Source organism: Rattus norvegicus, chromosome 2 (assembly GCF_036323735.1).
Source record: "Rattus norvegicus strain BN/NHsdMcwi chromosome 2, GRCr8, whole genome shotgun sequence".
Taxonomy (NCBI): Eukaryota; Metazoa; Chordata; class Mammalia; order Rodentia; family Muridae; genus Rattus; species Rattus norvegicus.
The window spans coordinates 8,678,614-8,695,287 of NC_086020.1; the positions used below are offsets into that span (position 1 = coordinate 8,678,614).

At 37.3% G+C, this 16,674-nt stretch overlaps 1 protein-coding gene across 19 annotated transcripts in view; it reads left to right on the forward strand.

Moving 5' to 3' along the window:
* Positions 1–16,674, forward strand: part of Kiaa0825 (KIAA0825 homolog) — a 561,052-nt gene that overhangs the window by 72,357 nt on the left and 472,021 nt on the right. For 14 of the 19 annotated variants that reach the window (XR_005501450.2, XR_005501452.2, XM_017591153.3 and 11 more), the window contains 2 exons: positions 2,312–2,480; positions 5,467–6,136. Coding sequence is in view for 17 of the 19 variants with exons in the window: in XM_017591153.3 (XP_017446642.1) it covers positions 2,312–2,480; positions 5,467–6,136 (839 nt within the window). In the remaining 2 variants the exon portion in view is untranslated. Of the gene's footprint in view, positions 1–2,311; positions 2,481–5,466; positions 8,178–16,674 lie in introns of those variants that run through there. The other 5 variants (XM_017591157.3, XM_063281467.1, XM_063281460.1 and 2 more) reach the window with 3 other exon arrangements.

The following is a 16,674-nucleotide window of genomic DNA, read 5'->3' on the forward strand; positions in this document are numbered from 1 at the left end:
AACCCACAGTGGAAGGAGATTTTTAAAAATTGTCTTTTGATCTCCAGAAGTACACTATGACACAAATACACTGGCATGCATGCATTGATGCACACACACGCACACACACACACACACACACACACACACACACACACACACACACACACACTTACCATAATAATAAATAAATTGGTAAAAATGAATTGTTGAAGCATCTGAAGACCATCATGTTATGAAGATGGTGTACTGTTGTAAATACCTGCTCGGTGTCCAGTTTGACGTAGAAGATGTTGTCAGTACATCCAATGAGTGTACTGCTCCCCAGCGCATCTCCTCCTCCTGTCCCCGCCAGAGAGATTCTGGGGGCACTCCAGTACCCCCCCTACATAACCAGTCCCATGTAGGGAGTTCCATGTTTGCAGCACGCAGCGCAATATGGCCTTGCATACAGCACTTCCAAAGTATTCCACAAACATTGCTTTCATACATTTCTCCTCATCGGGATCATGTTTGTTGCATATTTTTATATTGGTAAGTGAAATTCTACTTTAAATTTATGACCCATTCCTCACTTAATTGTCCAGTAGTCGGCATTTTTACTTTTCTGGTGATATTAACATTACCAAAATATTGGTTTATTTATGGTTTATTTGTACTAATATTTGGGTCCTTACAATCAATGGGCTTATTGTATGAATATTGAATTATCTTGGTAATGTTCTTTTAACAGATTATGCTAATAAAGGAAATTTGAAGTGATCAGTAGTTAGGAAATATTCAATTGAAAATAACAGAATGGTTTATTTAAGAAAACTCAGGCTAATATCTCTTGGAGCATAGCTATTACTACACATATTTGAAAGTATTTCAGATACACAGTCTTTTAAAATACTATCTTTAATGTGTTTAAAGTTGTTTTTTGTTTGTTTAAATTTGACCTAAATTAAAGACAATTTGTTAGGATACATAACAGTTTGGCAGCTTAAATCTTGAAAATAGCCTTTTATATAATAATTTGACATGAAATCAAGCAATTGAATTTTCAAAACAAGATGCATAGTCTGTGAATGACAGATTGTCAAGATATTTTATAGGTGACTGAAAGCAAAATCAAGTGAACGGAAGTACAACTTTAGCTCTGTGCACCAAGGGAGGTTTTTGAATTGTAACTGCTTAATCCCTTTATCAGTGTTTGGTCAAATTATTCAAATATCCAGCACTCTGGAGGCTTTACACTGCTTAGAAACAGTTGCTAGCCTCTGCCCAGATGTCAGAGATAAGCAGAGAGGCAGAGCACCGACAGAAGCGGAGCAGCTGCACTCGGTCAGGGCTACTGCAGGTGGTGGGTATGTGATCCTAGAGTCTAAACTTTCTTGGGTTGTCTGCAGTTGCATTGTGTGCCTCAGGCCCCGTGGTTCTCAGTCCACAGAAATGCTTGGATAAGGAAGAAAACACATGCTATTCTCTTGTCAGACCTAGCAGTGCTATTTATTAGTAAGACCATTCCATCAGGAAAGTCAGGGGCTGTGGCCAGAGGAGGTATAGTTTTTCTTTTGAGTTGTTGGTTTTCATGAAAGGGCTTTGATTTGCAGAATTTTATATTTTCAAGGTGACGTTGACTTCATTTAAATTTATTCATGTCCAGAAATCTTCTGAAAAGCTTTGCTCTGCCTTTTACTATGTATTTTTATGGGCAACCCACACCTTATAAATTCAGAGACTTTAAGGTTCGTTTTAATTAACAGAGTTTGGCTTCTAAACTTTACATGGTTCTATCATGTGGAAACTGCAATTAATAAAAATTATACTTTCAAAACAGTAGCTTTGTCTTTTCCTAATTTTTCTTCCTTGATAGTATTAAGAAAAATTGTACAACTGTCAAATTTGGGTCAATTCAATGTTAAAAGAACCTGTTTCTGTAATCATTCAGATTTTCAGTATGCTGCCATTGTGAGGTAGTCATATGTCATATCCATGTGGTACCTGATGGCACTCCGCATAAACTCACCATTTTGCCTCATAGAAAATTTATTTGCATATATGTACAGAATTATATGTACAAATTAATATGATAGTACATCTATGAATAGAAAATTTAAAGCATACATATTTGCAGTATTTCTATAAACATATTGAACTCTTTCAAACTATGAATTAAAATGAATAACACATTTCTTGCTACTGTAATATCACATGAGTATTATATATATATGAAGTTTGAGATTTAGATTATATAATATCATATAACATGTAAACATTTCAAAACCTATAATATTGTGAGATGGCATTGCTTACATTCTACCAAAATAATTATTTTTCTTTTTTGTAGTATAGAACATTGCACTGAAAAAATCCATTCTGAAGTGAACAAGCTCTGTCCTGATGTACAGCTGCAAACAACAAGTGACTACTTCAAATGGCTAAATAGCTATAATTATAGTTTATCTAAGTCACCATCCATTCCCCATGGAGATTTGACAAACTTCCTCAAAACAATGGTAACAATTACTTTTTTCTTTTTTTTTTGCTAAAGTGGGGAGCAGGGAATACAACAGGATGACTTACCATATGTGAATTTTTATTGTGTTGGTAACATTAGTGTGTCCTATGTAGGGGACTTTGTTTTGAATATGTTTAATGTTTTTGTGTTGATGATCCTTTTTCTCCCCTGCCCCACCAAATCCTTTGACATATTTTAAAAATTTATTTAGCACCAAGGTATAGAAATGAAAGTTAAATATTCTTCTTCCTGGGTGACTTATACTGTGATGTGCAGCACATGGATGTGATTTGCACATCGACCTCACTGGTATGATCTGCAGTTGTCTCTAGTCCTCACTCGATAGATGTTAGGTTCTTCCCCAACACTCAGTTTTTCTGTGTTTAAAATCATACCAAGAAGAGTCCCTTAATTGTTTTTGTTAGCTGGCTTTATCTTCCACTCTCTGAATTCCCAACTTAACAATACTACCCTGTTTGTTTTGGCTTGGCTTTCTTTGAAGCAGAAATGGACACAAGACCACTGTTGATGGAGTTCTTTCTTGGACACTGGCCTGCGACGTTTTTGGTTAACCCTCAACAAAAATAGTTATTATTGTTATACTCTCATCTGTGGGGTGGTTTAGTTACAAAAACAGTTTCTCATAGAAACAGAACAATTTTTAAAGAGAAGAATTTCTGTGGCTATGGTTTTAATTTAATTTAGTAGGAAGAAAAGGACTTTTTGTCTCCACATCAAAAACATTGACCAGGCAGAGAGGAAAATATCTTGAGGTTGTAGATGGTTTAGGAAGACAGAATCAGATAAAAATTGCTTTGTAAGTTGTTATTGTTACAGTTGTCTGTTTCATGCATATGGCTTATGAAGTAATATGAAGGAGACAAAGACTGTGTTTCCCTAAGGCCCTAACCTTTGAAAACATTCTTCTTATCCGCTATCTCTTGAAGGTGGAGGCTTGAAGAATAAATATGGATATAGTTTTCCCTTTAATTTCTATTAGGAGCCGTGTGTATTGGATTTTACTAATGTTGATTCAATAACATGTTCTCTTTTAATTAAAAGCAAAAGCTTTCAATTATCTTTTAATCTGCTGCACACAAGCCATTTTCTTCAAGGCAAAGGCCAACTTAGTTTTGTTCATGTCTTCTGCAACACCTAGGGGTTACTGTTGTTGTTGCTCTTCTTCTTCTTCTTCTTCTTCTTCTTCTTCTTCTTCTTCTTCTTCTTATTATTATTATTATTATTATTATTATTATTATTATTATTATTATTTTGTCTTTTCACATTATTGTGTTATTGTTGAGGAAATAACCATGTTATTAAAACAGATTCAAATTAAAATTACCTTGCCAAGTTTTTACATGCTACTGGTGTCAGTCCTGATGGCATCTTTATGTATCTGCTGTTTATAAAAAGTAGGTAAGAAACTGATTCTTAATATGATACTTGTACGGAGGTTATTTTCAAACTTTAAGTATTCACCCAAAGCATGTGTTTAAAGCAGTAGTCTATTGTCTTTGATTGATCAAATATTTACCCCTATTAGTTGGTTTAGAGAAACAAAGCTAAGATGCTCATATAACACAACCGATACATGTAATTGTCTTAGTGCTACTGGGTCCTGGACTCTCACTTTCTTTCTAGAAATTTGTAAAGAACTAGCTAATACAAGAGATGAGAGACAGAGAGAGGATGAAACCACCATTACTACAAGCATATGCTAGGTCCTGTTCCTTACTCAAAAACTCCTATGATGTTTGAAAAGTAATTGTCTTGTGTACTATATCAGATATCCTTATCCAGAAATCAGGCTGTTAGGGTTTTCAGATATCAGAGTCACAGAGTTTTCATTATGAATAAACCAGAGAATATGTGGAAAATTTATTTATATAATAAAATATATATTTGCTATAATATTTGCATGTTAAAGTGCATTCCAGTACTGAGACTGAATGTGAGCCAATTCCAGTAATTTGTCTAGCTGTTCAATTCTGGATTACACATAATACCTGTGGTGTTTTCACCAATAAGTAATTTCAAAGCCAAACTAATTTTTATGCCACTTGAGCCTTTCTTCCATTTCTTTTCTAATCAGCTTGTTTCTACTTAGAGAATATGAACTAATTTTGTTATTGGCTGAAAATGGATATAATTAGGAAAGTCATCATGTATGAAAAATGTGTGTGCAATTTAGAGTCCAAGAAGAAAGTGATTTTTTTGTTCCTTTATTATTCCTAATTGTGCCACCATTGTTTCCTACCACCGTGAAACACTAAAGGAGTAATCCCCTATCACCTTTTGGAAAGCTTTTCTGAAAATTTCTTTATCCTATTTTGAGTTAGTTATTTCTTTGGAGTGAGCAGAAATATTCTCAGGCTAGGTTTTAAAGTAAAATTTGTCTTAACATGGTTCTCAGCAATGAATTTAAATGAAAATTGAAATCTCCTAGTGTATTAAATTTTATTTCTCAGTGTGGCAGCTATTAGGAACCCCTAGGCATCTATTCTATTTAATGATTTGATTTCTAAAATTATCTTAAAAGTGTATTGGGTGGGAGTTATAGTAAGTATATTCTCTCAGTCATAAAAAATATCTGCCAGGAATTAGTTAAGACATGATCTTGAATTTATTTTGTTAGGAATTCATTTTAACCATTGTTAATCAAAGGTCTGTATTTGGAAGTGTTTAGGCTTCTGCTTTGCCACAGCTTAGGTTAGAGGAAATAATGGGGGCCAAAGGGTGCATGTCCAGCCAATACACCTGAACATAGCTAATCTGCTGGACTTTACAGCTGACTTCAGTCTACAGAAGTTAATACATTTTTTACTGTCAGCACTGATTAAATCACAAGTACAAGACCAAAAGATTTTGAGGAGTATAGCATATTCATTCTAAATTTTAATCAACTATAAAATTGTATATAGAAATTATTTTGTTATTCTTAGATTTAATCACATTTCTAATATTATAATTTACTTTTTCAGCAAGATTTATTGAATAATGAAGAAAACCATGAAGAAATGATCCTGGATTTACTCTGGGACCTCTCCTGTCAAAGCAGCATCTCATTCCTGTCCTCCCTGGGTGGGACAACTTTCTGTCACTTCTCCAGGACTTCTATACATTCTGTGGAAGATTTCTCCTCTGTGGATGTCAAGTCTATTTGGGATGATGTAAGACTACGTCTTCGACGATTCTTAGTGAACAGGTTAGAAAGATATAATGAGATAAACAATTCACAACACAAAATTGAACTGAAAACTCAATGTATGAAGCAATTTCTCCTGCTGTACTCAGAGTCAGAAGTGCTTGTGAAATACAGAAGTGTGCAGAAGAGACTGCTGGACACGTTTCTGCAGGACTCCTTTCCTGCCTGCAGCAGGGAACCAGATTTAGACAGAATTGCACGTGGATACCAAAGTGCAATGCTCACCGTGTATTCAATGATAAAAGAGGATTTTAACATATTATGTGAAATCTTAGCTCCATCGTCAGTGGTGCGATTCATTAATGAAACTTACCTGGGTACAGTTACAGAAGAAATGACACAAATTCTTGAAAATTTTTGTGAGTTGCAGTTCAGAGAAAATGCTGATCCTGCAGGTAAAGCAAGCAAGAGCTGCAGCAAGCACAGAGGAGCAGAGCACGCTTCGGGTTAGTGACATTGACCTTCCTCTGTGATTGCCCTTCAGCCCTTCACACCCTAACTCTCAGGCTGGCCTGGTGTAGCAAAACGGTTAAATTCCACTGCAAACTAAACCAGAGAGTGAATGAGCTGAAAGCTTTCCACTCATGCTCATGCGTTCCTTTGTCTGTAAGTGTAGTCATGGAGAATTTGCTCTCTTTGTACTGAAAATGTAAGCCAAAGAAAGTTATTCTTCTGGAATGCATAAAGCAAATGATAAAGTATTAGCTAAAAGAAACTCATAAATGGGTACACACAAATATAAATACATGCAAATATGTGTGCAACCAGCAAACATGAATTTTACTGTATTATATCGTCCAAAGCCAAAACGTTATTACTTAAGAAGAGTTGTTCAAAGCTGGTTTACATTTACACTAACTAAAACTAGAAGTTTCACAGTTACATTTAGTCAGCCAATTCTAATAAATAGAAGTTATAAATATTAATCACACAATGTTTTTTCATTGCTTAGAAGTCTAGTGCTTTTTGAATCATTTTAAAAATCTCTATTTTTATGACAACTTATGCAATAAAATAAACTTTAAATTCTCAATTTTATTTAAAATATTAAAGTATAAAAATACAATAGTATAATAAACTTCCTTGTTATGGTTTTAGTTTTCCACCAGTGGAGAAAAATCAGATTTAAGTATTTGAGAATTATTCCTTAATAAATTATTATGTGTTCTTGAATTTATTATCATTGACATTTTCTATATCACCATATACTTTACTTATTTTTCTTAATAAGATACCAGAAGACCAAAATTAATGCAATAGATGAATTTTTAAATAAGCTAATATTCTACCAAAATATTAGTCTTTTCTTAGGACTCCAATTGCTACAGAATAACAGATGAGTCAGTCAGTTTCTGGGATGGTGGTAAGGTTATGCTCACCTGAGTCGTACACACAGTGAGTCTGTGCCAAGCAAACACACTTTCATGTTCATTGGTTATAAGTTTTGAAATGCATTTCCTGCCTGTGCTTTTTCCTGTGTATGCTTTTTCAATATAAAGTGTTTTGTGCACAAAAGTTATGTCTTGGCTAAATACAGTTTACAATGGAAGATAAGAGCATCTAACTGAAAATATATATAACTTATTAGTGAGTCTTAGAGTGATGAAGAGACAAAGATGTAAGCCTATTCTAATGTTAGAGATGGAGAGATTTCGCACAAACCCAATTTCACTGAACCTTTGCCATCAGTGTACTTGAAATTTACTATAAATCACTTTTAAATGAGTGTTTTCCCTATAGTAGGCACTATGCCAAGGAGAACCTATTCTCTTTCATCCCAGTTTTATGTACAAAAATAGAAACTTCAGTTAACACACCTTTGTTTATTTGTGCCCAGTCAGGATTCATAGTCACACTGAGGATTCATATACACGTTTTTTTGTTTTCTTTTGTTTTGTTTTGTTTTGTTTTGTTTTGTATAACATCTTTTTTTCAACCACCATACTATCAGACTATGTCTCAAAGTATAGAATTAAATGTTCTATCAATAATAGACATTTCAAACTCTCTTAATCAAGTGGACCACCTGAACATCATTTAGTTCTGCTTTATTGACTACCCATCAAATGACTCATTTAGCAGAAGCCATATTTAAGATTCTGAGGCAAACACTGAGTTGGTAAGGAAAGCAAATGAGTCATTGCTGCCATATGAGAAGACTCCGTGGTTCAGTGTACTAATCATGGGTTTGTTTCCTCTCAGAACACAATGATTTGACCCAATGACCAACATTTCTGTATTAACAAATTATAACTTTGAGAATGGCAACAATGATTAATATTCCTTTGGGATAAAATCTGAATTGGCTGAGTGAGAAATTATTATCTTTAATATAATTATATAGCTTTACAATCTTTGAGTCATTGCTGTTTTACCCCATAGTATAGAAAGACCATTCCTTACGTAAAAACTTATTGGTTCAAATAGGGATTTGTATTGTCTTACTCCTTTTTTTTTCCTTTAAATAAAAAAGATTTATTTATTTCATGTATATGAGTACATTGTCACTATCTTTAGACACACTAGAACAGGGCATGGTTGTGAGCTACCATGTGGTTGCTGGGAATTGAACTCAGGACCTCTGGAAGAGCAGACAGTGTTCTTAATCACTGAGCCATCTCTCCAGCCCCTATACTGTGTTTCCTAAATGCTGGTCTATACATCATATTTTATACTCGGAGGATCAAAGGTATTATTTGTCTACCTTAGATTGTTCATCTGTTGTTTTGATAAAATTAAAAACATGAATATGATAAACTTGAGGGCACAGAAATTGTATATGATATGATTAGTTTACAAACCTGATGGTATATTTTTAGCTGGGTATAGGAACACATGGAAGGCAGAAGCAGGCAGACCTCTGTGAGTTAGGGGCCAGTCCGGTTTACATAGTGAGTTCTAGGACAGCCAGAGCTATATAATGAGAACCTGTCTCAAAAAATATATATATATAATATATATAAATGAATATTACATATGTAAATGAATATTCTAAATCTATGGTATATTTGTATATTTTCAATTGTTAGCAGTGATTGAAATGATGCCATAAATTATATGCTCATATAATTATAGAGAATCAGTCTAAAGAATAATAATAAACAAAGTGGCTTTTTCACAGCTTTTCTGGGGGGAAATGGGAGGGTGGGGGAGAGGGAGGCAGGGAGAGAGGGGGAGACAGAGAGAGAATATGAACATGCCCCTTTTGTAGTATATTTCTAGATTGGTTACTAAATATCTTGATTGGATGAAATATCTTATAATAAAACTTAAATGTGAAAAGGGCACTGAGAACACTCCATGTGAAGAGAAATATCACTGAAACTCAAAATACTGTGGTGAGGTGGATCGTGGCTAACCACTGACAAGGTACCTGCCATTAGCGTCTCTCGTAAACAATGGGAAGAAAGTGAATAGAGACTTTTTTTTTTAAAGTTTGTCAGTCAGTTTGTTTTTTTTTTATTAACTTGAGTATTTCTTATTTACATTTGGATTGTTATTCCCTTTCCCGGTTTCTGGGCAAACATCCCCCTAATCCCTCCCCCTCCCCTTCTTTAGGGGTGTTCCCTTCCCCATCCTCCCCCCATTGCCGCCTTCCTCCCAAAAATCACATTCACTGGGGGTTCAGTCTTAGCAGGACCCAGAGCTTCCCCTTCCACTGGTGCTCTTACTAGGATATTCATTGCTACCTATGAGGTCAGAGTCCAGGGTCAGTCCATGTATAGTCTTTAGGTAGTGGCTTAGTCCCTGGAAGCTCTGGTTGCTTGGCATTGTTGTTCATATGGGGTCTCGAGCCCCTTCAAGCTCTTCCAGTTCTTTCTCTGATTCCTTCAACGGGGGTCCCGTCCTCAGTTCAGTGGTTTGCTGCTGGCATTCGCCTCTGTATTTGTTGCCTTCTTGCTGTGTCTCTCAGGAGAGATCAACATCTGGCTCCTGTAGGCCTGCACTTCTTTGCTTCATCCATCTTGTCTAATTGGATGGCTGTATATGTATGGGCCACATGTGGGGCAGGCTCTGAATGGGTGTTCCTTCTGTCTCTGTTTTAATCTTTGCCTCTCTATTCCCTTCCAAGCATACTCTTGTTCCCCTTTTAAAGAAGGAGTGAAGCATTCACATTTTGATCATCCGTCTTGAGTTTCATGTGTTCTAGGCATCTAGGGTAATTCAAGCATTTGGGCTAATAGCTACTTATCAATGAGTGCATACCATGTATGTCTTTCTGTGATTGGGTTAGCTCACTCAGGATGATATTTTCCAGTTCCAACCATTTGCCTACGAATTTCATGAAGTCATTGTTTTTGATAGCTGAGTAATATTCCATTGTGTAGATGTACCACATTTTCTGTATCCATTCCTCTGTTGAAGGGCATCTGGGTTCTTTCCAGCTTCTGGCTATTATAAATAAGGCTGCGATGAACATAGTGGAGCACGTGTCTTTTTTATATGTTGGGGCATCTTTTAGGTATATGCCCAAGAGAGGTATAGCTGGATCCTCAGGCAGTTCAATGTCCAATTTTCTGAGGAACCTCCAGACTGATTTCCAGAATGGTTGTACCAGTCTGCAATCCCACCAACAATGGAGGAGTGTTCCTCTTTCTCCGCATCCTCGCCAGCATTTGCTGTCACCTGAGTTTTTGATCTTAGCCATTCTCACTGGTGTGAGGTGAAATCTCAGGGTTGTTTTGATTTGCATTTCCCTTATGACTAAAGATGTTGAACATTTCTTTAGGTGTTTCTCAGCCATTCGGCATTCCTCAGCTGTGAATTCTTTGATTAGCTCTGAGCCCCATTTTTTAATAGGGTTATTTGTCTCCCTGTGAATTTCTTGAGTTCTTTGTATATTTTGGATATATACCCTCTATCTGTTGTAGGATTGGTAAAGATCTTTTCCCAACCTGTTGGTTGCGGTTTTGTCCTAAGCACAGTGTCCTTTGCCTTACAGAAGCTTTGCAGTTTTATGAGATCCCATTTGTCGATTCTTGATCTTAGAGCATAAGCCATTGGTGTTTTGTTCAGGAATTTTTTTCCAGTGCCCATGTGTTCGAGATGCTGCCCTAGTTTTTCTTCTATTAGTTTGAGTGTATCTGGTTTGATGTGGAGGTCCTTGATCCACTTGGACTTAAGCTTTGTACAGGGTGATAAGCATGGATTGATCTGCATTCTTCTACATGTTGACCTCCAGTTGAACCAGCACCATTTGCTGAAAATGCTATCTTTTTTCCATTGGATGGTTTGGTTCCTTTGTCAAAAATCAAGTGCCCACAGGTGTGTGGGTTCATATCTGGGTCTTCAATTCTGTTCCACTTGTCTATCTGTCTGTCCCTGTACCAATACCATGCAGTTTTTATCTGTTTAGCTCTATAATTCTGCTTGAGTTCAGGGATAGTGATTCCCCCTGAAGTCCTTTTATTGTTGAGGATAGTTTTAGCTATCCTGGGTTTTTTGTTATTCCAGATGAATTTGCAAATTGTTCTGTCTAACTCTTTGAAGAATTGGATTGGTATTTTGATGGGAATTGCATTGAATCTGTAGATCGCTTTTCGTATAATGGCCATTTTTATTATATTCATCCTGCCAATCCATGAGCATGGGAGATCTTTCCATCTTCTGAGGTCTTCAATTTCTTTCTTCAGAGTCTTGAAGTTCTTTTTTTTTTTTTTTTTTTTGGTTCTTTTTTTCGGAGCTGGGGACCGAACCCAGGGCCTTGCGCTTCCTAGGTAAGCGCTCTACCACTGAGCTAAATCCCCAGCCCCTTGAAGTTCTTATTGTACAGATCTTTCACTTGCTTGGTTAAAGTCACACCGAGGTACTTTATATTGTTTGGGTCTATTATCTAGGGTGTCATTTCCCTAATTTCTTTCTCGGTTTGTTTCTCTTTTGTGTAGAGGAAGGCTACTGATTTATTTGAGTTAATTTTATACCCAGCCACTTTGCTGACATTGTTTATCAGCTTTAGTAGTTCTCTGGTGGAACTTTTGGGATCAATTAAATATACTATCATATCATCTGCAAATAGTGATATTTTGACTTCTTATTTTCCAATCTGTATCCCCATGATTTCTTTTGGTTGTCTGATTGCTCTGGCTAGAACTTCAAGAACTATATTGAATAAGTAGGGAGAGAGTTGGCAGCTTGGTCTAGTCCCTGATTTTAGTGGGATTGCTTCAAGTTTCTCTCCATTTAGTTTAATGTTAGCAACTGGTTTGCTGTATATGGCTTTTACTATGTTTAGGTATGGGCCTTGAATTCCTATTCTTTCCAGGACTTTTATCATGAAGGGGTGTTGAATTTTGTCAAATGCTTTCTCAGCATCTGATGAAATGATCATGTGGTTTTGTTCTTTCAGTTTGTTTATATAATGGATCACGTTGATGGTTTTCCGTATATTAAACCATCCCTGCATGCCTGGGAAGAAGCCTACTTGATCATGGTGGATGATTGTTTTGATGTGCTCTTGGATTCAGTTTGTCAGAATTTTATTGAGTATTTTTACGTAAATATTCATAAGGGAAATTGGTCTGAAGTTCTCTTTCTTTGTTGGGTCTTTGTGGTTTAGGTATAAGAGTAATTGTGGCTTCATAGAAGGAATTCGGTAGTGCTTCATCTGTTTCAGTTTTGTGGAATAGTTTGGATAATATTGGTATGAGGTCTTCTATGAAGGTCTGATAGAATTCTGCATTAAACCCGTCTGGACCTGGGCTCTTTTTGGTTGGGAGACCTTTAATGACTGCTTCTATTTCCTTAGGAGTTATGGGGTTGTTTAACTGGTTTATCTGTTCCTGATTTAACTTCGGTACCTGGTATCTGTCTAGGAAATTTTCCATTTCCTGCAGATTTTCAAGTTTTGTCGAATATAGGCTTTTATATTAAGATCTGATGATTTTTTGAATTTCCTCTGAATCTGTAGTTATGTCTCCCTTTTCATTTCTGATTTTGTTAATTTGGACACACTCTCTGTGTCCTCTCGTTAGTCTGGCTAAGGGTTTATCTCTCTTGTTGATTTTCTCAAAGAACCAACTTTTGGTTCTGTTGATTCTTTCTATGGTCCTTTTTGTTTCTACTTGGCTGATTTCAGCTCTGTCTTGGATTATTTCCTGTCTTCTAGTCCTCCTGGGTGTATTTGCTTCTTTTTGTTCTAGAGCTTTTAGGTTCCTGTCAAGCTGCTGACATATGCTCTTTCCTGTTTCTTTCTGCAGGCACTCAGCGCTATGAGTTTTCCTCTTAGCATAGCTTTCATTGTGTCCCATAAGTTTGGGTATATTGTCCCTTCATTTTCATTAAATTCTAAGAAGTCTTTAATTTCTTTCTTTATTTTTTCCTTGACCAGGTTATCGTTGAGTAGAGCATTGTTCAACTTCCATGTATATGTGGGCGTTCTTCCCTTCTTGTTATTGAAGACCAGCTTTAGGCCGTGGTGGTCTGATAGCACGCATGGGATTATTTCTATCTTTTTGTACCTGTTGAGGCCTGTTTTTTCACCAATTATATGGTCAATTTTGGAGAAAGTACCATGAGGAGCTGAGAAGAATGTATATCCTTTTGCTTTAGGATAGAATGTTCTATAAATATCTGTTAAGTCCATTTGGTTCATGACTTCTCTTAGTCTATCTACGTCTCTGTTTAATTTCTGTTTCCATGATCTGTCCATTGATGAGAGTGGGGTGTTGAAATCTCCTACTATTATTGTGTGAGGTGCAATGTGTGCTTTGAGCTTTAGTAAGGTTTCTTTTACCTATGTAGGTGCCCTTGTATTTGGGGCATAGATATTTAGGATTGAGAGTTCATCTTGGTGGATTTTTTCCTTTGATGAATATGAAGTGTCCTTCCTTATCTTTTTTGATGACTTTTAGTTGAAAATTGATTTTATTTGATATTAGAATGGCTACTCCAGCTTGCTTCTTCCGACCATTTGCTTGGAAATTTGTTTTCCAGCCTTTCACTCTGAGGTAGTGTCTGTCTTTGTCTCTGAGGTGTGTTTCCTGTAGGCAGCAGAATGCAGGGTCCTCGTTGCGTATCCAGTTTTTTAATCTATGTCTTTTTATTGGGGAGTTGAGACCATTGATGTTGAGAGATATTAAGGAATAGTGATTATTGCTTCCTGTTATATTCATATTTGGATGTGAGGTTATGTTTGTGTGCTTTTCTTCTCTTTGTTTTGTTGCCAAGATGATTACTTTCTTGCTTTTTCTAGTGTGTAGCTTGCCTCCTTATATTGGGCTTTACCATTTATTATTCTTTGTAGTGCTGGATTTGTAGAAAGATATTGTGTAAATTTGGTTTTGTCATTGAATATCTTGGTTTCTCCATCTATGTTAATTGAGAGTTTTGCAGGATACAGTAACCTGGGCTGGCATTTGTGTTCTCTTAGGGACTGTATGACATCTGTCCAGGTTCTTCTGGCTTTCATAGTCTCTGGCGAGAAGTCTGGTGTGATTCTTATATGTCTGCCTTTATATGTTACTTGACCTTTTTCCCTTACTGCTTTTAATATTCTTTCTTTATTTTGTGCATTTGGTGTTTTGACTATTATGTGTCGGAAGGAGTTTCTTTTCTGGACCAATCTATTTGAAGTTCTGTAGGCTTCTTGTATGCCTATGGGTATCTCTTTTTTTAGGTTAGGGAAGTTTTCTTCTATGATTTTGTTGAAGATATTTACTGGTCTTTTGAGCTGGGAGTCTTCACTCTCTTCTATGCCTATTATCCTTAGGTTTGATCTCATTGAGTCCTGGATTTCCTTTATGCTTTGGATCAGTAGCTTTTTCTGCTTTACTTTATCTTTGACAGTTGAGTCGATGATATCTATGGAATCTTCTGCTCCTGAGATTCTCTCTTCTTTCTCTTGTATTCAGTTGGTGATGCTTGTATCTGCGGTTCCTTGTCTCTTCCTTTGGTTTTCTATATCCAGCGTTGTTTCCATGTGTTCTTTCTTGATTGCTTCTATTTCCATTTTTAATTCCTTCAATTGTTTGATTGTGTTTTCCTGGAATTCTTTCAGGGATTTTTGTGATTCCTCTCTATAGGCTTCTACTTGTTTATTAATGTTTTCCTGTGTTTCCCTAAGGGAGTTCTTCACGTCTTTCTTGAAGTCCTCCAGCTTCATGATCAAATATGATTTTAAATCTAGGTCTTGCTTTTCTGGTGTGTTTGGATATTCAGTGTTTGCTTTGGTGGGAGAATTGGGCTCCGATGATGCCATGTAGTCTTGGTTTCTGTTGCTTGGGTTCCTGCACTTGCCTCTTGCCATCAGGTTATCTCTAGTGTTACTTTGTTCTGCTATTTCTGACAGTGGCTAGACTGTCCTATAATCCTGTGCGTCAAGATTGCTGTAGACCTGTTTTCCTGTTTTCTTTCAGCCAGTTATGGGGACAGAGTGTCTGCTTTTGGGCGTGTAGTTTTTCCTCTCTACAGGTCTTCAGCTGTTCCTGTTGGCCTGTGTCTTGAGTTCACTAGGCAGGTCGCTTGGAGTAGGACGGTTTGTCTTACCTGTGGTCCCGAGGTTCAAGTTTGCTCGTGGGGTGTTGCTAATGAGCTCTCTGCAGGGGCAGCAACCAGGAAGATCTTCGCTGCCCTTTCTGGGAGCCTCCGTGCACCAGGGTTCCAGATGGCATTTGGTGTTTTCCTCTGGAGTTAGAGATGTGGGCAGAGTGTAGTCTCTTCTGGTTTCCCAGGCGCGTCTGCCTCTCTGAAGGTTTAGCTCTCCCTCCCACGGCATTTGGGTGCAGAGAACTGTTTATGTGGTCGGTCCCTTCAGGTTCCAGTGGTGTCTCAGATGCAGTGGACTTGCTGCTCCTGTGCCCTTATCCAAGGGAACCCAGAGGCCATATACAGTTTCCTCTTGGGCCAGGGATGTGGGCAGGGGTGGGCAGTGTTGGTGGTCTCTTCCGCTCTGCAGTCTCAGGAGTGCCCACCTGTCCTGGCAGTGAGCTCTCTCTCCCACAGGGTTTGGGAGCAGTGAGCTGGAGGCAGGGAGTGCGAGATTGGGACTCCCGCTAAAAACCAGAAGTGTCCGGTCCTAGAGGAATTTTGCCTCTGTGTGTCCCGAGGCCACCAGTCAGGTCGCTTGCCGCAGAAAAGTTGGTCTTACAAAGTTGTTCTTGGTAGGGTAATATTTCCCCAACTACATAGAGAGGAGCTTCCTGGGTTTTCAATAATTTCTTCCACATGTCCTTCCTACCTTCCTCCCTCCCTCCCTTCCTTCCTTCTTTCCTTCCTTCCTTCCTTCCTTCCTTCCTTCCTTCCTTCCTTCCTTCCTCCCTTCCTTCCTTCCTTCCTTTCTTCCTTCCGGCTTCTCTCTATCCATGTTCTAGCGATATGGTACAAGACAGGCATTTACATTTGTTTCTATATAAGGTTATCCCTAGAATTAAATTGATCATCTGGTGTTTGGTAAAAGTTTTGTCTTTTACATTGACATAGATTCCTTGGAGCATCTATGGGTATTTTTTGTTATTTGAAGGAAATGATCCTAATATAAAGGTTTTAGTGATCTTTTCCAGAAAAAAAAATACTGCTTTGCAGATAATCTTTTATTTTTATTATTGTTGTCAGTATTATTAAATTGTAGCACTATGCAGCCCATGCTGGACATTAACTTCTTATATGTCTGCAATTTACCTGTCTCTGCCTCCATGGTAAAGAGTTGAGCTTCTGTATCAGCTATTCAGTGTGTCTTGTTTTTTTCTTGGTGTTTTTTGTTTTGTTTTGTTTTTGTTATTGTTGGTTTGTTTTTGCAGATTGGAGTGGGGCCTCTGGGTATTTCCCTACCCTGGTACATCAAGTACCCATGAGGTAGGTTCTTTCTCTCCCATTGAGGCCAGTCAAGGTAGCCTTGCTAGAAGAACACATCCTATAGATAGGCATCAGCTTTTGAATAGGCCCTGCTCCAATTGTTCAGACCACATGAAGACCAAACTGCACATCTGCTACATATGTTTGGGGAAGTTTAGGTTCAGCCCATTTGGTTGGTGGTTCAGTCTCAGAGAGC